Source organism: Hydractinia symbiolongicarpus, chromosome 3 (assembly GCF_029227915.1).
Source record: "Hydractinia symbiolongicarpus strain clone_291-10 chromosome 3, HSymV2.1, whole genome shotgun sequence".
Lineage (NCBI taxonomy): Eukaryota > Metazoa > Cnidaria > Hydrozoa > Anthoathecata > Hydractiniidae > Hydractinia > Hydractinia symbiolongicarpus.
This window is the reverse complement of record NC_079877.1, coordinates 23318529-23344531: the sequence shown is the minus strand read 5'-3', so window position 1 is coordinate 23344531 and position 26003 is coordinate 23318529. Positions and strand designations below refer to the sequence as shown.

Sequence of the window (26003 nt, the reverse complement as noted above, 5' to 3'; positions counted from 1 at the left end):
CACTATTATCTGCGAATTAAAAAACATTTATATTTTAACAAACTTGACACTGGAACTTCAAAACTTCTAACTAATCTGACCTATGCAAATAGCTTAGATTACGCAATTTTTGCAATGCAAAAGAAACTCAAACATGGTAGAAAACGAAACAAGAACTTTTAAAATATATTTTCTCATGTTAGAGAAGCTAATATGAGTATTTAAGAAATTTTCACAGCCTCAAGAGGCTGGTTCAATTTGTGAAAGCGTTTAAATTAGGTGGAATTAAAGGTATTTCATTGTAGCCTGTCACCTACGAATTCTTTTAGCCTGAAGGACAAAGTGTATGATTAAAATTAATGTGAAAACGAAAATGACAAGCACAACTTGATATGTTTGGGCTAGTGGAAACAATTTTACAAAGAGATCTAATGTATATGTATTAGCTACATTATAATGACACCGTTACTATATGTACATTAAAAATAAACACGTAAATATACAGAGCTCCGTAAAAAAAATTAGTTTTAAAAAAAGTTACATGTTAATAATAAAGTGACAAAGCGAATATTTTAAATACCTCTATGCAACACATATCTTATCGGACAAAGTCGTGCAAAACTGACGAAATTATCCAAGGAATGCCGAAGATTCTTGTCCTAAAAATGATTGTGTCGAAGAAAAATTTTTTTCTGACGATTTATCTGATAGAACACTGACTTAGAGTTACACGGTTTATGGTTGTTTCGGTGATAAAAGAAAACTGAACGAAAATATGAAAACAAGAAATTTTAATACTAGGCCAAAGTGACCTCTGCGCAACGAATGTTTCGTAAAGGTAATTTTGATAAGATAAGCAAAGTTTAGATAATTTACAGAAATAATTATGTAGAAAAGGATTTTGCTAGAAAGATTTTACTCTCTTCCTAATTTTTAGGATACCGTGAGTACTCTAATAAACGCCAAATTTCAAATTTTTTTGAAGTTGGGGGCGTTTTTTTAAGACAGGTGTTAAATAGAAACTAGGCGGCTAGTAAGCAAGTAAAAGATTCTTTATGGATAACAAATTAAATTCTTGAGTAAGGAGAACTTGATAAATGCCTTGAGACTGGCGAGGGGGCGTTTACTGGAGTCATTATTGAAAACACAACTGAAGGAATTCATTTTTAGGCAGACTAAAAATCATTGCTCTTGAAAACCCGATGAGTTAATGGCAAAACTCAATTTTTTTATGCGCAATGGAAGAGACCTTACTAAAGGATTTGTCATTCAACTGAAAGAACTGTATTGATTTTGGAATCGATCTTTGTTTATCTTAAAGAATACAACATGATAAGATCTCGTCAATTTTATCTAACAAGATTTTGTTCTTGCGTTTCACTGAAAATATAAACTCTTTCTTTCTATTTTACAAGTATTTTACAAACATACAAATTTCATCGATCTTGTATTTGATATTTTTTTCTTTTAATTTCTTTGAGATATGCCATAGGAATCCGTTACATTTTTTTCATCTTTTTCTTTAAATACGCATTTTCCTATGCAATGTCGGTTCCACAAAGTCCTTGCACTTTTTCTAAAATCTCTATTCCACCAACAATACACAATAGGTGCTAATATACTTGATGAAAAAGATAAAAGTTTAACAAAAGCACGTGTTAATTTTAAATCATCGTCATCTGATAAACAGTTATAACAAAAATGATCAATCATGTAAAATACACCAAGCGGTCCCCAACAGAAAACATAAACAGCAATCAATGCTAAGGAAGTCTTTGTTGCTTTCATTTCAAAAGCAAACTTTAAACGTTTCGAGACATAACTTTTTTCATTTTCTCTATTATTATCTTCTTCACCCACTTTCGAGCCACTCTTTTGAGAAAGTCTACTGTCTCTGTTTTCCTTGTTTTCTATTCGTATTTTTAATGATTTATCTTTAAATGCAAATTTAGCAGCAACGATCCAAATTAAGATGTAATTAATTAAAATGATACAAAAAGAAATTAAATTATATACAATAATCACGGATAATCCCCAAGAACGCGTTGGTATGTACTCACAGAATCCATCATTTCTATCGCCAATAAAAAACGGTAATATATCAATCACCAAGGTAACAACCCATAGCAACAATAGTGTCGCTGTCATTTTGAATTTGGAGATAAACTTTTCGTATTTGAAAGGATATCTGACAGCTAAGAGGCGATCAATACTGATTAATACCAAACTGATTTTCATGACATGACCGCAAAAAAAATATGGCAGGCGATAGCCATCGCAAATCCAATTAGGGATATGGTCCTCCTGCTCAAGTTTTTTGTAAACATAAAAAGGCGACGGCAATAGACCTTGTATTGTTGATGCAAAAAGAAAACTTAAAATTGGACGATTAGTGATGGAATTTCGTAATTTTCTGTCGATGAGTACGATAACAATTGTAATGATGTTAAACACAGAGCATATTGTCGCGATTAAAATAACAATAAGATAAATAAGCGCGTCTTCCATGACAGATTGTGTCTTTTCTTTGTTCACTGATGCGATGTTTGCTTATTTGAGATTTTCTTTCGATTACTTGGATTAAATTATTTTCTATATCTAAATAACAAACACGCATATATGTAAGTTCTTGTTTATAGCTTTACAGAGCAACAGAGTTTTCGAAGTGATAGGTACAATTTTAGTAAGCTGTTCAAGACTGACATTTTTATTTCTTTAGATCTATGGGACCACTAAGCAATGTCAGCATCCCTCCAGAGTGTAGATCGTGGCACTATAAAAAAATTACGTACAAAATTAATATTTTCCTATGTTATAACCTACAAAATGTAGTTTTTGGGACTAAAATGGAACAAATTTCTTGAAATTGTGTGAACACACTCCATTCGGATGAGACGGTTTGATGACATCATCAAAACAACTTCTAAAGACTAACTGCTTTTAAAAAACATGTAATTCTATACATTATTTTGATCGGTGTTTCAAAAACTACATAACAGAATCAGGACAAACAAACTGATATTGACGTGTCAATGCCTGACATCTATAAATTCAAATGCCCCATCTTTTCCATTGTTCTTTTCCTGAAGTGAATTTTCTCTCCAGCTTAGCAAGTAGTGAACAATTTGATATTGTCTTACATTGCAGCCTACAAAATCTTACTTCCCCATTTGCAAAGGTCACGAAGGTTACAAGGTCCATAATGCTTGGAATGTTGAAAATTTTCTTCTCTACTTACAAAACAACAAATTTACAATGTCTGGTAAAGAAACTTTTCTTGTCGGCGAGTCAAACTGCAGTAAATTGCTGAAATATAGAGGAAATAAAGTAATACTGCCGTCTGCTGCTTTAGTACGGAATAAACAAAATTGAAAAACAAAACATAAAAACAACATAACATTATCTGACACAAAGCTGTCATTGATTTGTCGCTACTGAGAACGTTTGGTTTGTGCTTTATTTATTTTCTAAACCATCCCGATAGTTCCATCTGAATATTTGCTAAAACAAATTAACGAGGAAAAAAAATGCACTGGTTTTTATGAAAGAAACATGATAAAATCATAAAAAGAGGGGTTACCATGTAAACGATGTATATACGAAGAAAATATTTGACAAGATGTCAATGTCAATCTTGAAAGGAGGAGGGGAAACATTAATCAAAAGGAATCATGGAACTTTATAAGGTCTATGTAGTGAAGTTTTCTTTATGTGTACGGGTTTTTTATAACAAAAAGAGCTGCATAAATTTAAAAAAAATTTTCTGATGTAGCTTATGTTAAATTTTGGGTGGTCAGGTGTCATGCTGCTTAATAACCACTTTCTTATAAGAAACACAGTAAGTCATCAAAAGGAAATTTTAACATGAATTTTGCTGAATAAATTGATGAGATTTTTTATTATTTAACTTTTATTGAGATTAATTTGATCGAAACTATATCAGAAATATAAAAATAAATAAATAAAATTAGAATACATATAAAAAAAATTTAATTTTTTGAATTTCTTATTCCTCAACAAAAGGTAGGAAAGAAAATGTAACAAAATGATAAAAACATTGAGAAACAATGGTCCCCATGACAATAAAATATGTGTAAAGATATCAGCCGTGGGTAACCACATGCAGGTCCAAACCTTCTTAGTGGTGAACTGTATTTTTTTTAAAAAACGTGAGACTAAACATTAAAGAAATCTAAAAATCCACATGCCCTATAAAATTTTCCTTGCAACCTTGTTCCCAGGGCATTTTGCCTTGTTGCAAGTTGATAGCGGCTCACTCCGTAATAATGGCCAGGGGCCACAAGACCCTGGGGACGAGGTTGTTTATCCTTTTGAGTTGAGATGCATGCTTTTTGCGAAATGCATTGCTTTTTACTGCTCTACAATAATTCCACCCTGAATTATTTACAATAATCTGTTGCTAAACCCAATTTTTAATAATTTCTTTTCATTTTTTGTCGATATTTCCTGAGTTAGCTGTCGAGATTACTTAATACTTATAGTCTTCAATTTCATCAATACTGCGTAAAAACCGACGTATAATGGAGGAGTACAAGAAGATAATACGAAATTCATATATTTTTAACAACTGAGAAAAACGCTTATATATAGGTAAACCAAAAGAGTAGCTAATAAAATGGTATGGTTTTAACTAAATAACCAAAAAAAGGAAAACTTGGTTGTGTACGGATACAACCAAACGAGTAGCTAATAAAGTGCTATGTTTTTAATTAAAAACTAAAAGAAAGTAAAACTGGGATGTGTCAATTTCATGCAATTGATTTAAAAAGGCACCTTTTTAAGTTGTTTTGGGTAACAAATATGCAAATATTTGTTTATAGGTTGGTTAAAATAATTTTACAGTGGTAACTTATAAGCAAAGTACTGTTAATAGTCCAATTTGTTTTTGTTTGGGTTGTCGTGCCATGTTTCAACAATTAGAAGAGGTGGTCTTGAGTGCCTAGCGACGATTACCGGGGGAAGTTGTCTTAGGTTTAAAATAAATCGCAGAACAAGCTATACCAAAACCAATCAATCATAGTGGAAAGAAAATAAGTACAACACATCAACCAAATACGTATAAACGAACTTATACATGGTTCTCCTTCTCATTGTCACAAAGTACACTCAAACGTATCGTAGTTCTGCTCATCGTGTATATCGATAAGCATTGTAAATACTTTAACCTGATATAATCAACAGCGATTTAACATCATTGAATCAGTTGTTTTTATAACTTGTTTTGATTTATATAAAGAGTGATAAAAATAAGTTGAAAACAAGATTGAGGAAAGCCTGCTATTTCTGATCAGTGAACAATTTTACATCAAACCATATCTTAGAAGTCGTCAACAGTAAAAAAACAACTAGGAATCAAAGGTTATTCGCAGTCTTTTGAAGAAGAAGGACGGGTTGTTGGGAAATGTATTGAATATTTTTGTGGGGTCAGGGTGTAAATGGAAAAAAGATAAGAAATATTTCCTTAATTCACAAGATGATCCAAATGAGTTTAATATTTCCCTCGTTTTACTAAATTAATAACTGATGAAATTAAGTATTATTTGGCGCACTAAAATACTAACCTGGCAATTCTTGAAGGGAGGAATCAGAATGCATAAAAAAAATCCCAAAGTCTAGAATAAACTGAGCTTTGAAAACCAAAACCTGAAGGAAATTTAAAAATTGACGTAGAAGCCATTAATTATAAAAACTAATTAGAATTCATATTCCTTCCAGAAAGAGTTTTAAAAAGATAGCGATTTCAAAAATTATCCAAAGGATTTGTGAAAAATTCAATGCTTGATTGCGTCAAAAAAAATTAAAGGTGGAACAAGCATTGAAAACAAAAACAACTATCACATAGAAATATATAAATTAGATAATTTTCCAACACTATAGGAAAAGCGGAAGAAAATTAATCTGATAAAATTGGTTGCGTCACTTAAAACTTGCGAAGAAAACACAGAAATTAAGCGTTATGAAATACGCAAAGAAAGAAGAACATCTGGAAGCGAAACTGATGGAATTCGTTGAAGCAAAAAACAAACAAACAAACAAACCAAAAAAATAAAATAAAAGTTAACCTTTTTTTCTAAAAAAGAAAACGCTCGCCTTCCTCATTCTCTGGCATTGTGAATTTAGGCAATTTTTTATTATTAATAATTCTGATCCTTGCTTAATTTTCAGCAATAATCTATTTATGTTTTAGATGTCTCGGTATACACATATCAGGGTGAAATTGCAAGAATTATACACCATATACAGGCCTTTGTCAGAAGCAAAATAATGACGAAATAGAGATGCTCCGGATATGTTATAATGGGTGTCCTTCTACATGGGCTAACGACTAACGATATTTATGTGCACTGTGGCGCTATCAAGAAGACACAAGTAGCTAAGTTTGTCCAGTGGGCACTAGAAGACAATTCCACTGTGCAGTGGATCATAATCGAGCGGACACTAGAGACTTTCCCTGTGCGCGCAAATTGACTTAAGTGCGAAGTAGAATATATCGTATTGTGGACACTAATAGCAATATGCTTCTAATATATGCATGTCAGATATATGTCATGTGTCAGTCAACTTGACAGTTATGTGTCAATTCGTAGCATAACTACTCCCAAAATTGTTATTTTTACAATCACCAATATATGCTTCTCTCTGATGCAGAATCATACGTTCTTGTAGTGCCATATGCTGCTTTTAGTTTAGCACTTTGTTTATTTCAATCGTGTTTAACTTGATCATAGGAAAAATCTAACAACCAACCCTTTCTGTTTTGTGCACTGTTTCGTTCCTTTTTAATATACCAGACACCAAACAAAAAGTCTGTGAACCATCAGAACTAATAGCCAATGCAAACCAATATTATTAGAAACCAAGTACTTAAAGAAATTATAAAACTATATCGTTAGTAAATAGTTCTATGATTAACAACACAACAGTACGATAAGAATAGTCTTTTATGTGTCACAGCATGAGTTTTAAGAAAACTTGACGAGAATTCTTGACATCCTGCGGCTGATAATTAAAAGCGTATTGTGATGAAGTGCTCTTTTGAGAAGCTGTTCCAAGCTACATTTCTCTTAGAAACAAAAACCCGAAAGTCAAAAACGCTTTGGCCAATAATTTTAGATATTCCATTGATCGATTACTTGTGGCGCGAAAGCACTCCTTCGTGTTTCGGTTAGCTACCCTTACAACGGAGCAGTCCATTTTCCGAAAAAAATCACAACGAAGAAGCTTTTCGTTAACAGAATATGGGTTCATTGTGTTTGTGTTAAAGAAAGGGAAGAAATCAATTGTGTTCATTCTCTCGGTCGGCAAATGTCTCCTGGTCCGATTGTTTCAGGATTGTCATTATGGACAAATACGCCGGTCAGGCTTTTCATAAATACGAGCTAACCTTTTTATAAAATCTTTCTTTATTTCTAGCTTCAAACCTAACATATTAGCCTTAGGAGAGTTTCCTGCTTACATTAATTACAATACCAGGTTGGTTAAGACCATGCGTAAACGTTTTCGGATAGATATGTTCCGAAGAGATATTATACTGGAATATGTGCACATGCAAATTAAAAGAACTGACTTAAAAATTCAGATACCTGCATCAAGTAAAACTTGTTAATGTCGCCATTTTGTTTCGATGCTTTTGTTCATGTGATACCGGAGCGAGGTCATGTCACTCTTTTCATCGGATCGAAATCATTCCGTTTCGCATATCTTATTGGTTCATTTTCGTATGAATCATCATCATCATCATTCTCGACTTAACGACATAACCTCGCTCCGGTATCACATGAACAAACAGACACCTATTCCGGTATGAAAATAGATCTATATCTGCAACGTGCGAACATGCTCTTAAATTATTAGAAATTAATTGACGTTGAAGAGTTCTTAACAAATACAAGCATCATTTCCTACATCTACATTTACAATTCTGATAACACAGATTTATTTAAAGAGCAAAAAACAAGGATCAGTTGGTTAGAAAAAGATATTGGATTCCTATTTCTGTTAAATATCAGACTTTGCTAGCCCTGACAAAAAACTGAATTACCTCGAATATGGTTAGATCTTGATATTCAACTAATAACCATCCAATATCTGCTTATACTGTTGATATTTGCTTAAATCTTTCTAATAACTTCCATCTCAAATATTTTTTTTAATAAACCAGATTAATTTATGGTTACAAGATATTTTTAAATGTCCTGAGAAACCTACCACATCGATGTTTCCTCGACATTCACAATGTGAAGTAAACTTTATTATGTTTTATTCACACGTTGAATCTCTACTTATAACTTCCTTTTGCGTCGTCTAAGCACTTTTGTGCAATAAAGGCATTAATCAGCTGTACGTCCTTAGAGATAATAATATAAACAATAAAATAATTATTTTGGATATTTGTGCAAACGTCGAGTCTATTCATTCGTGATTTGTTATGAAGCCAAAGTTAAACAGACTTATAAATACTAAATGCATTAGCAAAGGATCACAGGAATAGTCGTACTGTTTTTGGTAAAACATAAAATTTCTTTAACCTTTCCTTTTTTTAACTACATGAAATCCAGCATTCGTGCAGCAAAAATAAATCGCCACTTCGTATATCCGTCGCACTTTTATTGCATACATTTCGGCTCGGTTAGGATTTGTTCAACTTATAAATTAGTCCTAATCAAACACGGAGGTAAAATATCTCGTCAGTACAATAAAAATGTGATAATCTCCACGGCTTTTTTGTGCTCGAATTAATTATCTACAGATATGCGTTTATAGACATTTTATTTCAACTAAAAAGATTTCAAGCACGATACTCTATATTGTCTTCATATGTCTTTATCATTAGAATTGTTTACATCTTAAAAAGATGAATTAACCAAAACATAATACAGTCAGGGATTCAACGCTGTTTAAAATAAAAAAAACTAATTAAACCTTAAGAGCTGCTAAACGTCAACATAGAACTGTCTTCACTTTTCGTTCATATAACTTCTGGTACAAAATAAAGTGAAATTGTGCGTCTTGTGTTTAGTTTCTGGTATATAATAAGAAATAATAAAATTCCAGAAAATCCGATTTTCTCTACTTCCAGGAAACTTTAAAGATGTGGAGAATAAGGGGTTAATGACGTCAAAATGACATAATAATTCCAATAATAAAGAAAGACAGTGCCGCAGAAGGCAGAACGGAGGAGAAATACTGTAAAGGGGCGGCATGGTTTAGTTCTCCCTCCCCCCAATTTTTTTTTCAAAACGATTTTTTTATTTTATTGCACACGCACTAATACAAAAAGTTGTTGTTTTCGTGCAAAATGCAGTTCTATTTCTTTCAGTTCCGTTTTCAGGAAATTGTTTTTAAACTTTATCTATAGCAAAAAAAACAAGTTAATTTCATATAAAAGTGCTTAAAAAGTTTTCTTACAATTTGTATCTTCTTTTTGAAAGCTGCCACTAATTGCGTATGGCATTATAAACTAAATCTGGGTGGAGGCGTTGTATTTGACAGTTTTGCCGGGGCATATAGGGCTAAAAATGTTTTTTGGTCATTAAAATTTAAACATTTTTACATACATTTTAATATTTAGTTACTATAATTATGCTCATCCGCTTCCAGATATTAAACATTTCAATCTTAATTTGTGTTAATCAAACAACGAATTTTAAAAATTTTGAAAGGACTTGATAAACAACCTTTTATTCGCCAAAATTTATAAAAATATTATTTTTATTGCAGAAATCGCCTTAAAGCTACATGAAAAGGACATTAACAGACATCATTTTTCCTTTTATCAATCTTTCTAAAAAAATTTTTAACAACATTTATTTTTATTGCAGAAATCGCCTTAAAGCTACATGAAAAGGACATTAACAGACATCATTTTTCCTTTTATCAATCTTTCTAAAAAAATTTTTAACAACATAGATTTTTGATCAAGAGTTGTCATAAAACGCAATAATTACTTTCTCTAAATTTGATATATATGTGCGCTCTCACAAATATGAATTAACACACCGGTTAAAACACAGCCGATAAACTAACTGCACTGGACTAGTTAAGTTATGATGTCACTTCATAATAATATATTAATCGTATTATGATGACATTTCCTATACATTTTGGTGCATTTCTCACTCTCAACACAATGTGCCGTATTATGTACAGGACATTGTTAGTGTCTATTTTGTGTTATATGGTACATCCTGTGGAACATTTGAAACCTTGAAAGTGTTTGGTTGTACAACACAACATGTTATTTAAGTGGCATTAATTATTAAGCTAGTAGCAAAAATCTTAATTAGTGAAATAATGGCTATGCAATAAAACGTTATCTACTGATCTCGTGAAAAACTGAATTTATTGAAAAAAAGAAGGTTGCAGATAAGATTCGCCATTACGTATGCAATGCAATAAGGTATATTAAAGATATCAATCGTTCGCAAGTGAAACCTGGTCTAATGACCACTCCACGGTCTCATTATCATTAAAAAATCTTAAGAATTTTTAATGAGAAAGTCAGTGACATCACCTAATGGTTCATTCGAATAAGAGAAAAAAGTTGAATGTTTTCCACACGACTAATCCAGGTCTGTTGTGCATATTATTTTTTTCAACACTGCGTTAAGAGCCTATCAACTCAGAGTCACAATTAGTCCGGTGTAACGGATGATGCTTACACTAGCATCATGTGATTAATCACAAAGCTTTGTCCAATCAGTGACATTGTCATTGTTAACGTACTTGAATTTTATTTTAAAAGATTTAAACCTTACCTATAGAGGTATTTCTTCATTAACAACATATTGGGTGTTCGATGTAAAAATAGTTAACTAGCTGATTGAATTAGAATGCGTTTATGTCTAACTGTACCCCGTGTTTGCTGTTTTTTCTTCCGCTGGCATTGTCACGCACCCCCACAGTGAAATTTTGAGCGGTAATTAATTTAAAAAGCGATTTTTATCTAAATGATTTATTTGCAGCGTTGTTCTTATATCATTTACGGACATTTATGCATACAATAGCTACTTAACGTTCTTAAGATAGTGATCACGCCCGTTGCAATCAAGTTCTGAATAAGCAAAACAGAGTGAAAGAGAATAAAGTGAAAGTTTGGGTGAATGAAAGTAAGAACAAGAAGATTCAAGTTATACTCTCGAAGAAACATTGTTGTTAATTTGTTGTAACTGCTTATAATTCCGCACATTTGAAGAATAAGCACAAAAAATATATATACAAAGAAATTCCAATCTTTAAATACCTCAAGAAAAAAATAATGGAAACGTTCGCGTTGGTGATTTTTTCCATCAAACTATAACGGCGCCACAGATTGACACTATCACTCTTTCACCAACCCTCCTCAAATAATTATACTATTTCTATTTTCGTATTATTATTTTGTTATATATTTGTCAACGTTTATGACTCCATTGCATGCGTCTTACCTTCCTTTTGTAAACTATATTACAAAATCATGCTTAAGACATAAAACTTGGCACGACAGTATACGAGAAGTAACACCATTTACTATTTTAGACAGTTTAATATGGTGGTTTACATTAAAGTCCAATATATCTTCATTAACAAGTGTCTTCGAAATGTTAGGAAATGATGTCAATGTCATTTGACTGCACTTTCTATTTGGGCAGGAAAAAGACGTTCAGATTTTCCAACAAAAAATCTTTTTAAATTGGTTTAAAATTAAGTTGGTCATTCGAAAAGTAACGTCTTCTTTGTGAACATGATTTAAGTTGCATTGTAATTATAGATATGAACGCCTTTAGCAATTCATGGATTCATGGATGCGTAACTTCGTTTACTCCAAATATTTCAATTTTTATTCGTTCAATATCACGATGATTATGTCGCAATTAGATCTGTTGTCACGAAAATCATGCTTAAACACTGTTTCTTGAATCAGGACCCTTAACCAGTTTGTTGTGATAAGATGCAATGCAGCTCAGGTGCAAGATATAAAAAGCCCGCTGCACTTAATTCTGTATTAATGCCGATAAAAAGTTTTAAACCAAAATACTTATTCTACACTAGTCCTGATGTAAAATCGAAAAATAAATATTTAAGCCTTATATTCTGCGGATAATGTGTCGCGTAAACATAAAATGTGTGCTTGTTTTCACTCCCAGGGACGTTAGGAATCAAATTTTTATAAATATCGCTAATAAAAAGTGAGCCAGAAATGTGCCCCACAGTTATAAACATAGCGCAGGTAGAGGTAAATTCTGTATGAGTGTCACTATAAGAACTAGCGATACCAGAAGATACCTAATTGTATAGGACAGCAATTGACAGTAACTTATGAACATACTGCCTGGCCTTTCGTTCTGCATTTTACAATAGAATTCCATACAAAAATATATAATGCAATAAATATGGTGATGAACTAGCTAATTTTGAACAGTAAAATAAAATAATCGGATAAAAATATCAATTCAACACTAACTCTAAATTTTTGTTCATATTCTTTTCACGCTGTGCACTTTTACTCTCAATTAAAGGATGTTACTGATGTGTCCTTCGTCTCAATTAAGTGCTGTGTCTGTTGCGTCAATGGCGATTGTCTTCTTTGCTTTTCCCTATTTACTTTTAAACAACAATACTGTACGCATAACCTTTGTGCTGCTTTTTTAAAATCTCTATTCCACCAACAATACACAATAGGTGCTAAAATACTTGATGAAAAGGATAAAAGTTTAACAAAAGCACGTGTTAATTTCAAATCATCGTCATCTGATAAACAGTTATAACAAAAATGATCAATCATGTAAAATACACCAAGCGGTCCCCAACAGAAAACATAAACAGCAATCAATGCTAAAGATGTCCTTGTTGCTTTCATTTCAAAGGCAAACTTTACATTGGCCTTTATGTGAATAATACTGTTTATCGAACCATAATTTATTTTCTTTCTATCTTTCAGCATTTTTACTTCTTCATCTTCATCTTTATCCATTTCATTTTCTTCCTCATCGTCAACTCGGTAGTTTCTAATCACACTACCATTTTCATTTTCATCGTTATGGAAACGTTCTCGCAATCTCTTATCTTTAAAGGCCATTCTTGCGGCGACAAGCCATATTTGTATGTAGTTAATCAAAATAAGAAAAAATGGTAATATAGTATACAAAGAGATAACAAAAAGCCCCCAAATACGTACTGGGACGTATTGACATTCATCTGTTCTCTCAACATTGATGTAAAATGGTAAAGTATCTACAAAAAGAGTAACTATGCATAGGAATATTATCAATATTGTTGTTCTTGCTTTCGTGATGTAATTGTCATATTTGAAAGGATATTTGACAGCTAATAATCGATCGATGCTAACCAAAACTAAGCTGATTTTCATCATATGTCCACAGTAGAAATATAGAAGGCGATATACATCACAAACCCATTCAGATGTATGCTGCGATTGTACCAATCTTTTATAAACATATAAAGGTGCTGGAAGAAGTCCCTGAATTGTGGATGCAACAAGAAAACTGAGAATAGGACGGTTAGTGATAGAACTTCTTAATTTTCTATCAATGAGTATGACAGTGATTGTAATGATATTGAATACAGAGAATATGATTCCACTAAATACAGCGATTAAATATATCAAACCATCATTCATCATGCAATTATTACTTTTAATATTTCTTAGTTGTTTTAGATGTTTGTCTTTATGCTAAACATATTACTGCAGTTAAAATTAAAGAATAAAAAATATTATAACTGTAATAATAATTATATTTACGTGGAAAAATACATGTGCAATCAGCTAATGTGCAAACTGATTTTTTTCGAACATACAAAATCAGTGATGCATCTGCTTCGTGGAGGAGACAAAAATTAAATGTTCATAAACTTTTATCAACACATACAGCAATCTGTAAACAAATCCTTCTTGCTCTTTATTTTAAGACTAAGCATAGAAGAAGAAGGATCTCAAAAATTAAAAAATTAATAGAAAGAAGAAAAGAGGTTCCCACAGGGAAGAAGTTGTAAAAGCCTACGTTGTAATGCATATAACACAGGTTGGTACTCCCTTTATATAACTCACTTTTCCTAAAAGCACAATGCAGTTTGTCTTTTTTGGAGAGAAAAGTGTAGCTTCCTTATCCGAAATGGCAAAGCAAAATGTGTTTTTAATACAATTTGTTTATAGTAAAATATGAATACCTGAATTAAAAAATGTTATGCAGCTAAGCTAGTGCCAGATGGATGTGAATAGTGCCTTTTTACTGCCTTGTCAAAGTCCTAAAGGTGGATTAAAAATCCATAAACATGGATTGACAACGAAGAACTTTTGCGTCGAATTTAAGTAAACTTAACGCAGTTGAAACCAGAAGAAGTTTGACTTAATTGTTGCCCAGTTATCAATTAGCATATTACAAAAAATTGTATTACTTGTGGCAAGTTGGACATTGTTTCCACTTATGGATGAAGTTTAGTTTTAAAAGTTAACAAAGGTCATTTAGGAACGCAAAAGTTAGAGTTGGAGTGAAAACTTATTTACAGAGCGGAACACATAAATGCTGCAAATTGATTGGTTATTTTGCTAATTATTATTTTGTTTTAATCAATTAATTTTTCTTGTTTACAGGATTAGTTAAAATTGTTTTGCATTTCTCCGCAGCGAATGGAGAATGGAAATGATTGTGAATGTTTATCAGTTTTGTAGTTTTCGACTACAAAAGATGTCAAGGCCTTACTCCAGTCCAAATAAGAGGCAAGGAAATCATGTGTGTTAGTTGGACAGAAATCAAATTTGATGAAGCTATGCGAGCGCTGGAAGTAGTAACTTTACGGTAAGAGTTAAAAATTTTCCAATGAAAATATAAATTTTATTACCTTAATCAATCAAGAGCTATGCAGGAGACCAAAGCTTTCTGTTCAAGTTGTCCCTTTCAAGATAATGCTTACAAATACACAGTATTAGAAGACACACCACAATGTCTTTTTGTTATCTATATCATCTTTGTATCCTCATTCTTCATCTTAGTCATTACCAATTTGTAATTAATGATGCACCAATAGACATAACGAATTAATTGTTTCTTGCTTCTATTAAGCAAGAAACAATTACTTGTTGCTAATATTAATTAAGGAGTGGACCCATCATATTGCCACATGAGTCAGTCTTTGTTTACTTAGATACAAGAAAAAAGGGTGTAGCCGATTAAAAAAGGTCGTTTTCCACGCAATAAAAATGTTCTCTAAAGTTGGCTTTAACCAGAAATTCTCTTTTTATCTGAACAACTTTGTTTGTACTTAGTTTAATTCGCATTTTCACAAATGTATTGAAAATAAAGCATTCTTTCTTTTGAAAATGTCTAAGAAAATATGAAACATAAAGCTATAAGATGAAAAATGAGGTAAGAATTTAAAGAAGGTGTGATGAGTCCTCTTATTATTTAGTTTACTGTACACCTTAAAAACAAGAGAAACCTGAAATATGGGCATTTTTCTAGGCAAGTATCTGTTTAAATGAATAAACCATTGCATTAGAAGAATAGATTAGGATGTAAATATGGTGTTTTTGTAGCTAAGACATTTGCAAAAACATTTGTGCTGAGTAAGTAACCTGGCCACTCTCACATCAAAAAAATAAAATTCATTTATTCTCTACTTCGTAAAAAGGCTTTGGATCTGATAGTAATTGTAACCAGCTTTTCTACAGTCAAGTAAGTAAAAAGTTGATAGACACATATTTTTTTAAACACCAACATAGTTATTTCGTTACGTACTTTCCACATTTATTAATATGAAGCAGACGAAAAAGGTCTACTAGTTTTATTTGTGCATGACGTTATACATTACTCTTCAACGTATCGCGCCTAAAAAATCTAATAATAACTTTTTATTGTTAGAATGTCCATTGGATATTGATATCAGGAGCCATATGGTGTAGCTTAATCAATGGTTAAAACGTTCGGTAGCATTCAAGCTTGTTCTGCATACGACAATGCTTGTTGATACATAGAGTTACGCCCTAGAATCAACCATGTATCTCTTTAAAACGATTAGCTAACTTTCAAGAAAGTTATCGTTTATAAATATTAAAAAAGACTTTGACTTTAAATGAGTTTTTGTAATACTTTATAATCCGTTGAGACGACTTCATAACAGACAAATTCATGCCATGTGGTTTTGGTATCTGTAGCAGTTAATTTTGACCGCAATTCTGTTTGTCTAAAATGGCCGTCTTTAACGTTATGTTAATGTTGCCATTAGTTGAAGATTTATTAAGTGAAAGTAATCCCTTAGCGTCATTGATTAATGGTTTAACTACTTTTAAAAGCAGTTAAGTTAAAAAAACGTAAAAAAACATTTCCATACAAAGCTTTCTTTTTCACCAGGCCTTTTTAATTTTAAATTAACGATATGCATTTTTTTTTAATTTGGTTTAGATGTTTTCCTTTTGATCAGAAAGATTTTTTTTGTAAATTTTTTTTAACATTTCCCTTTTGAACTGGAAATTTTCGAGGGATAATATAAGGGTCGACTTGACGAATTTAACAGCTCTCGTTATGTGCTCCATCTGTCGAATTACGAGGGTAAGTGAGAAATCTAATAAGTGAATTAAATCCTCCCAACTTGATAGGTTGGCTATCTGGTGAATCACAAAGCCACACGTAAGAAACAGTTTAAGTAAAACTTTGTTGCTTATAAAAAATGACATGTAAGGATTTAATCTATAACAAACCATTTCAAAGCAATAAAAATTGTCTAAACACTTGTTGTGATTCCAGCCATCTTATCATTTCACTCACAAATAAAACCAGAAATAAATAAAAAAGCTATTCATAATACCCAAACAGACATTTGGGTATTATGAATAAACACGCATAAACAAAGAAATTACAAGAGATTTCTGCATTGAAAATAATGTTTTTATATGTTGTGAAGAATCAAAAGTTGTTTATCAACATGTAATAAGGTAGTAAGCATAAATTGAATACTTAAAATATTTTGCAAACGTTCAGGAAATATGGTGTGTTGATAATGATGTCATAAGGTCAGATGGAAGTATTTGAAGCTGAATATCTTAAATATTTCTTAAAAATTTCCAAAAATTAAACAACTTTTCATTCTCTATAACATACAAAAATAACATTTTTTATGCAGGGATCCCATTAGAGACAACAACACATAAACGAAAAAAGAACTTTAAAACGTCAAAGACAATCACATAGATCTAACTTAAATTTGACAGTCACACAGTATCAGAACTAACATGTAGCTGTATCTCCACATATTCATTCAGATTTTCTATTCAGTGAGATTTTAATCTGTCTTGGTTGAATGTAGATAGTATAAATAAAACCAAATAGAAACATAAATTTTATCTTGCTTGTGTTCACTGTTCTCTCTCTTGTTTTTGTTTTGTCTCTGCCACTTCTAATAACATTAACTTTCTAAACGAGTAACAAAAACATTACTAATATTTTTAAGTGGATTTTAAAGTGGACGTTCATCTTTGTGGTCTAGGGTTATTAAGATAATATAATTTATTTTGAATTGACTTCTCTAGTAATTACAGAAGAAATAAATAACGTTTGGGTAAAGTTAGTTCGACTAAATAAATTGTCTCGGCCATAATTTTCCTTCATATTTTTTTTATTTGTGGATCGAGGAAAGTACAGTCCTCCAGGTAGATGATACACACTTAAAATTTCGGTGTTAAAACATGTTTTAAAGAGAAATTTATCTCTATGTGCCGAAGAAAATGCAAAATGAATAAAAGTCTTTTGATCAGAAACCTGTCTATGAGAAACTTTTTATTATAAGAAACTTTTAAAAGACTTGAGAAAATCTAAGAAAATCTCCAGCATTAAGAAACTTAGTATTGGATATTGTATTGATGTTATGTTGCACCACACAATATGTAGGTTAACCGCTCGAGGAAAACAAACAACACATAGCAAACAGGAAAACCAAAAAAAGTGATTATGCCTTGGATGCAATAAAAGAACTTCCAAACTCAAGAGAACTCTGAAGAGAAGATAAATTACATTCTTTTTTTAGAATTTTTTATATCATTAGGCCATGTCCAATGGCACCATAAGAACAATATTAGAGATATCATGCGCTTATATAAGGGCAAAGCGCACAGCACATAATTATTCAGCTGTTTTGCAGAAGTGTGTCATCCCCAATACACAAAAGAGGCATAATTTTATGTTCCACTTACAAAAGCATTAACATTCGAATTTAAGTTTAGTCAAAATTAGCAAACACTTGGCAAGCTTGCAAAAATACAGCAACTTTGACTTTAAAAATTTAGGGAGAAGTTCAAGATTTATTAATTTTTTTTGGAAATTCCAACATACTTAAAGGAATGTAGCTGAATCGATCGCCTTCGACCACTGTCAGCCGCCGATTAGCGTTACCGCCAAAACTGTTTTCACTTAGCTACATTCGATCGAATACAAATTTTATAGACGGCCTTATTTAGAATCATTTTTAAATTTTTAATATTGATAAGCCTTGCGTGAGACCAACAGATAACAACCATGATCATACAGTATTATAAGCAGTATACCATAACACCTTCCTCTAGAATTTTGAAATTCTCAATAAAAAAGAAAGGCAATTTAGATATTCTTAAAATATTTAAAATATTACAAAAAAACAAAAAAATTTAAAGGTATATATTGGGCCTATCCAAATACTTTTTAGTACTCTCAGAAAATTTCAAAGAGTTGCCTCCCTTGTTTTCTGATTTCAATCTTGATGTGACTGGTATACAAGTTGACAAGTCTGATGAACAATAACGATTTGGAAGTCGCCACGCAAACTAAAACACATCTCTTTAATTGCATTCTTAATAATATTTGTAATTAATTGTAGCCCCAAGCAAATTTGACAGATGTTCTTATTATATAAGAAACATGAATTCTGCTATAAAAAACGCATAGAAAAAGCCGATTTAAAAAAAAAAAATATGCTCCCCAGAAATCCTTTGCGTTTTGTCTTTTAGCATACTTTATGAAAAAAATATTCATAACAAACGTTAAAGTTCCTTGATTTTTTCTCCACAACGCATGTTCTGTATTGTTTAACCATACTGCTAAAGTTTCTGATAACCAAATAAAAGTTATTTAAACACATTTTCCGGTTTTTAAGTAATTCACTAATTTATTTTACCTAAGTTGTTCACAAAATATTTACTGGAATGAATATTTGATGTACTAGTTATCGCGCGGTACAAAAATCACATATGCAATATATGTTTTAATCTCGGATACTTTGTCTGGTCAATATTTGCCATATTGTATGAGGCTTCAATGTGATAATTAGTTTATTATTAGCTAGAGAAATCTCCAAAACATGGTCCAAACACGAACGAGCCCTTAAATGCTTATTTTTTCAATTAAGTGTTTTCAAGTGCCAGCTCTTGTACACAAAAACCTCACATTGAAGGGTTAGACATTAAAATCTTTCTATCTCACCACCCAGACTTTTTAAACTTTTTGTACGGTCACATTTTACATGTGAAACATGAGATATTGTATTTACGACTCTTCTCTTATCCAATCGCGCTGGCATTTTTTATCCTAATTGTTTAAATATTATGCTTGATGTAGCATTTCCATTTTGTTTTTTTGAATTTACCTTCAAATAATAAACAGACATGCAACAACAATCACATTAAAACAAAACAAAAATCCAATGAATTTTTCTATAAAGTTAAGCGCAGATGCGCGAGAAACACAATAAAGTTAAAATTAAAATACGATGTGTTTGTTAAAAAGAGTCTGTTAGAAAAAATTTGTTTATGTATTGAATTAACATTTACACAAAGGGTTTTCTATGATACACTCAGAGACATATTTCAGTTCCAATCGCATATATGCGAGCATTCTAATAAAAGACGACTGCCATGCTATAGTTTAATACCAACCGCATACGAAATGTTTTGGACAAATATAGTATTGATTCTCATTGCAGTCCCAGCTTTTTTGTTGCATTTATATGGTTTGAAATGCATCAGTCAAAGAAACATTAAAGTTGGACAGCAAAAGTATTTCTTAATTAGTTTATCTTTGAATGAGATGGCGAAATGTGTTTTAACGTTGATTAGAATACCGTTAGCAGAACTCGCAGTGATGTCAAATATTAAATGGACTGCTTGCTATCAGTATCTTGTTGTAGCAAACCAAGCGTTACTTTTTCCGTTTTACACAGTCATGTTTTTAATAACGCAAGATCGGTTTTTCTTGGTATACGTACATATGAAATACTACAGTTCCATGTTTCGTCGTTACAAAAATAAACTTATCTCCAGTGGTTGGTGTCTCTGTTGTGCATACATAGTCTTACTCACGTTTGTGTTGGAAATGAAACCGGAAATTTTAAAGGATATTAGTGTTTTTATTTTTAAGTCCTTTCAAATTTTAAGTGTGCTGTTAATATTGCAGTTCCTTTGCATATACGTTTTTATCATCGTTAAGGTTCGTTTACAAAATCAAAAGCACAGACAACACAACAGCAAGAAACTTGTCTTGCCAATCATTATCATCGTTACCTTTATCATATTTATAGGTTTACCTAACATTGCCTTTATCATTAACACTCATCAAGGAGAAAGTTTCAGAAATTATTTCGACGTTGGATCCCGTTTGAACATGCTTTCAGATGCGATGATTTACATCTGCTTGCAACCAACCGTGAGGAAAAACATTGATAAAAATATCAATGTTTTATTAAACAATATCAGAAATAAAGTAACATTCTCCGCAACTGCTGCACCCCAGAAGCCCAGCTTTTTACCAAAAAGTAATGTTTTATCGTGTTAATTTAAGCACAATCACTTTAATGGTCTGTAATAACTCGTTTTTTGTCTGTTTGTAACGCAAAATTGATTCATGCTAAATAATTTTGCATCGCGTAATAATTTCTTCCTGTATTTTTAATACATTTAGCTGCGCCATAGCATTAAAGTTATCCATGTAAATTTAACTCCTGGGTTTTAGGTGTGTTTTTTATTGGTTAAACTCTCCTTGCAGTAGCTGCGCACATATGACGTTGAATAACGAAAAATGATACTCAGGATGTACACCAGGCGGAACACCTATATTTTTCAAATGATGCCTTTCTTACGCACTTGGTACTCATGCTCACAAAAGTTTGCATAAGATACGCCTATAACTATAACTTGCCTTTTTACACCCTCTTTCGATCATCCTATGTTATAACAGCTTCAAGGTGTATATCTTTCTGTTTGGATGTGAAGGGCATAATTGCCATTGCCGTTACATTTAATCCCAGCTAATCTAAAAAAAGATATATTTTGTTTTAGTACTCTGATACATCTATACAAGGCTTGATAGCTAGTGGCAAGTTTAAAACCCTCTTAATAACTTTCTATGAAACTAATTTGACACAATTTTGGATTTTAAAAAGCAAACATTCCTAGAAGTGATATCGCGATTTTTGAAATTTTCTAACGACGTCAACAATTAACCACTTCGCTAAAAGTGGTCACAAAGCTTCTTAGATTAAATTTGCATGTTTTTTTAACGAATCATTAAGTTGCATGGTTGTGACACTTCCTGGGTTTTGACATTTATTTATTAGACAGGTTTATACCAAGTTTTTAGGCTTCAAACCTCTCAGAGCGTAAGATATAGGCGTTACCGGAAAATACTCCTTAAATTTCTATAAAATCCTTATATTCTTGCTAAAATAATAATTTTGTTAGGATTATTCTTAGAACGTTAAGTTATAACACAATTTTATTTCATCAAGGGAAATCTCTGTAAGTGTAGACACGTGAATAATCCGATTACCCAATTTTTTCGAATTATACAAGGAAATCGCAAATTATGTAGAAACAGGAAAATGTAAGAAGTGAGTATTTTGTAATACTTATGTAACTTTTTTAAAAGCCATAAAAAAATGGACGTGGCAACAGATTCGGAACAATTTTATCAACAACATTACAGCTGCAACGAATTTAGACCAAATATTTTATTTGCTTCTATTTTTTTGTTTTCTGTAACAAACAAAAAAATTCGGAATGTAGTATTTATGAAATTAAAAACCAAAAAGGTTTTACGTTTCTCATAACGTTGTGAACATCTGCAAGTTGAAAAAAATGAGATTAAAAAAACACATTGTGAAAAATTTTAAAAATAAATAAAAACTCGCTATTTCTTACCTAGACATGCAAATTTTGACTTTAGGAATCTAATGACTTGTAATAAGTTATTTTAGTAGTGAAGAGATTAGTTGAGAGTTAGTTCGATAAATATACGTGCAGTATGTCTTGGTGGCAATTGGTGATGGTTCTTATTGCAGCAGCAGCATTTTTATTACATCTATATGGTTTAAAATGCATTAGCCAAAGAAATATCAAAGTTGGACAGCAAAAGTATTTCTTAATCAGTTTATCTTTGAGTGAGATGGCGAAGTGTCTTATAACGCTCATCAGAATTCCGTTAGTGGAACATGCATTAATAAGAAATGTTAAATGGAGCACTTGCCATCTGTATCTTGTTGTAGCAAACTAAGCGCTACTTTTTCCGTTTTACACAGTCATGTTTTTAATAACGCTGGATCGATATTTCTTGATATACCTACATATGAAATATCGCAGTTCTGTGTTTTATCGTTACAAAAATAAACTCATTTCTATTGGTCGGTGTCTTTGAAGTGCATCGTTATCTTCCTTAATTTCATTATCGAATTAAAGCCTGAATTCTTAAAACACGCCGACGATACCATTCTGAAAGCCTTTTCAATTTTAAGTGTTCCAATGTTAATAGCACAGTTCTTTTGCGTTTATAATTTTATCGTCGTCAGGGTACGCTTACAAAATGAAAAACACAGAAACCAAAGACACAGCAAAAAATGTTCTGCCAATAATCATTATTTTTACTTTTATCATATTTAATGCCTTGCCTGATATTACATTACTCGTTAAGAAATATCAGGGTAAAAGATTTATATTATATTACGACATTTCATCACGATTGAACATGCTTTCAGATGCATTGATATACCTTTGCATGCTGCCAGCTGTCCGAGCTCACACCAATAAATGGATCAGTTTTCTAGTAAACATTGCAAGAAGTAAATAAACACTATTCTCAACGTCGAAATCCCCATTGTCAGCCTAGAATATAGAAAGTATTACGCAACGTGGAGCTTATCCTGAACACAATATTGTCTGCTTTTATACATAATTTGAATTTCTTTTTGCTGTAAACTTTTCGAGGGAGTATGACGAAAATTTTGTTAATGTTTCCCCGGAAAGGTATATTGTTTTTCAAAAATTGTTTTAATGTGCGTGACATCTAAATCATCGGAAATTTCATTTTAACATGTTTTGAATAAAATAAAATTGATTTGATTAAATTAGTTCTGTATTTGACCTTTTGTCCTGCTCTGAGTAATTTATGATCATTCTTCTGATGTTTCAAACATTTTTAGACATAATATTGTTACTGGCTAATATCTGCCCTTCAGTGTTATTTTGATACACAGCTGCACAAGAATCACAATAAAACTTGAAATTAAAAGTACATTATTTGTTAAAAAAGTTGAAAGTAAAAGCTGCTATCAAAAAATGTAGACGGCTGTTTATTATCGAGCTATCAAGCAAGTCAGAATTTCATTTAAATAAATTACTGAACAGTACTCAGGAAGAGATAGTGAGAAAAGTTGAATAAAATATCAGCATGAATTGGATAAACATTGTACATATTCTTATTGCAGGGCCAGCATTTTTATTACACTTATATGGTTTGAAATGCATCATCGAAAAGAATATCAATGTTGGAAAGCAAAAATATTTTTTGATCAGTTTATCTTTAAATGAAATGGCAAAGTGCTGTGTCAGTTTCATCATAGTGCCAATAACTGAGTATGGAGAATGGACAAACGGTAAATCAACAACTTGTTATATGCATCTTCTCTTTGCGAATCACGCTCTTCTTTTTCCGTTTTACACAGTCATGTTCCTAATAACGCAAGATCGATTTTTCTTGATATACCTACATATGAAATATCGCAGTTCCATGTTTCGTCGTTACAAAAATAAACTTATCTCCAGTGGTTGGTGTCTTTGTTGCGCATACATCATCTCGCTTACGTTTGTTTTGGAAATGAAACCGGAATTGTTAAGAATTATTAACGTTTTCATTGTGAAACTTTTTCCAGTCTTAAGTGTGCTGTTAATACTACAGTTCCTGGTTGTCTATATTTTTATTATCGTTAAGATTCGATTACAAAATCGAAGATACAGAAAACAAAATAGCAAGAAACTTGTCCTACCAATAATTATTATAGTTACCTTTATCATATTCAAGGGCTTGCCTGATATCGCATTGCTTATCAATATAAATCAGGGGAAAATTATTAGCATTTATTATGACTTTGGGACACGTTTGAATTTGTTTTCAGATGCATTAATATATGTCTTTATGCTACCAGCTATAAGGACAAAGACAATTAGGAAAACTCACGCTCTACTAAATCTTTTAAAAAGAAAACAGACACTTCCAGTAAATTCCACTTCATCGTTTCCAGCTGAAAATAGGGAAAGTGCTTCACAACATAAAGTATATCACAAACAAGACTCCGTATTATAGTATCATATACACTCACGAAGAAGTTTGGGTGCTTGATAATGTAATAATTGGTGCACAAGCCATGGAGCATTGTTATTTCACAACATTATAGAAAGATTCTCTGTCATGTTGCTTCAGTAATAATGAGCCAATCATCGTACTTTTCTGTGATGGATGGGGAAAACTTTGGTTTAACTACATGCACCATGTCGATAATTTTATTTAATAATAATATGATATCATTTTAAGTATTTGATAATGCATACACTTTTTTTATTCTCGTGATGTTAAATTCAATTGCATTAGAATGTATTTTTCTTTTCTTCTTCTCATATAATAATAATACAATAATAACCGATTACCCCGGGCTGTACCGCAAAATATCGCCCGAGGTCTACTGAGCTTCGAGGTCGGTGCAATGACTGAGGGCGATATTTTCGGTACAGCACGGGGTAATCGGTTATTATTGTATTTGTTAACCGTCTAAGTTAGATAAAAATAAAAAATAAGAATTTCGGTTTACTGTTCTTATAATAATATAATCCACTAGCACTACTTTCGTTAACACTTAAGCTCAAAATTCGAAACAGTCCTGTCTAAAAACAAACATTCTATGCACAATTCGAAAGTCCCTATAGAATAAATCTCTGTAAACAAAACGTTACGATGTTCGGCACTTACAGAAGAATGTGAAAAGTTGAATGTGCAAGTAAAATTTAGTTACAGCGAATATTGAAGTAAATTTTTTAACTAGCTACGCTAGGTAGCCAAGAATAACATGGGCTTTAACGAGTTTTATATTGACTGAGTAACCAAAAAGCTGAAGAAACGAATCTGAAAATGGGAGGAAATGTATTTGTTACAATTACATCGTCTTGCATTTATTATTATTAATAAAATTGGATATAAGATCTTCGTTTTTTTATTGACTATGTAGGTAGTTAACTAGCCATGTTAAAGAAGCATCCAGACAGAATGCTGTTGAATCTGGTTATTTTAACCGTTAAACTTGACATTGTTGTTGTTTCTATCCCATGAAAATGTTTTTATCGATAAATGTATTGTAAGAGTTAGATAATTAATCATTTCCAATGCTTCTTAAGACTTGTTTTTCGTGCTTGTTTACATTTTAAGCTACCATTTTTCTTGACAACGGGCAATGTCGCAAAATATCGGCCTGTCGCAAGAGTGCTAAGCCAATCAGAATGCTTAAAAACCCGTATTGCCCGCTTGAAAAATCTAGACGGTTAACAGTACCCCAGAACAGTTTATAAGAGAAAAAATCGCTTTAGATACTGGCATTTGCAAAAACGTGACTTGGTATATATGTGGGCTGGGTATATAACGTTGTAAATACAATAGTTGCGATAGTCTCCGTGATACTCCCATTACGTAACATTCAATGTCACAATCTGCCTTTGTAATATCAGGAATTGG

At 31.8% G+C, this 26003-nt stretch overlaps 2 protein-coding genes across 4 annotated transcripts; both read right to left on the bottom strand.

Annotated features, from left to right (window-relative positions):
• Window positions 1–402: 402 nt before the first annotated feature.
• Window positions 403–8232, bottom strand: LOC130636314 (alpha-1A adrenergic receptor-like). Of its 3 annotated transcripts, none has more exons than XM_057445988.1 (3): window positions 8042–8232; window positions 2683–3285; window positions 403–2577 (listed from the first exon to the last, which is right to left on the bottom strand). In XM_057445988.1, exon 3 carries the CDS (start codon window positions 2485–2487, stop codon window positions 1447–1449), a length of 1041 nt encoding a protein of 346 aa, XP_057301971.1. In that variant the 5' UTR covers window positions 2488–2577; window positions 2683–3285; window positions 8042–8232; the 3' UTR covers window positions 403–1446. The 3 variants fall into 3 exon arrangements, with proteins under 3 accessions (XP_057301971.1, XP_057301972.1, XP_057301973.1); XM_057445989.1 differs by lacking the exon at window positions 8042–8232 and having other exon boundaries at window positions 2683–2752; window positions 3120–7614; XM_057445990.1 differs by lacking the exon at window positions 2683–3285.
• Window positions 8233–12487: 4255 nt separating this feature from the next.
• On the bottom strand, window positions 12488–13618 carry LOC130636962 (probable G-protein coupled receptor No18). The gene has a single exon (XM_057446814.1). The coding sequence runs from the start codon at window positions 13616–13618 to the stop codon at window positions 12488–12490; it is 1131 nt and encodes a 376-aa protein (XP_057302797.1).
• Between the last annotated feature and the right edge of the window lie 12385 nt (window positions 13619–26003).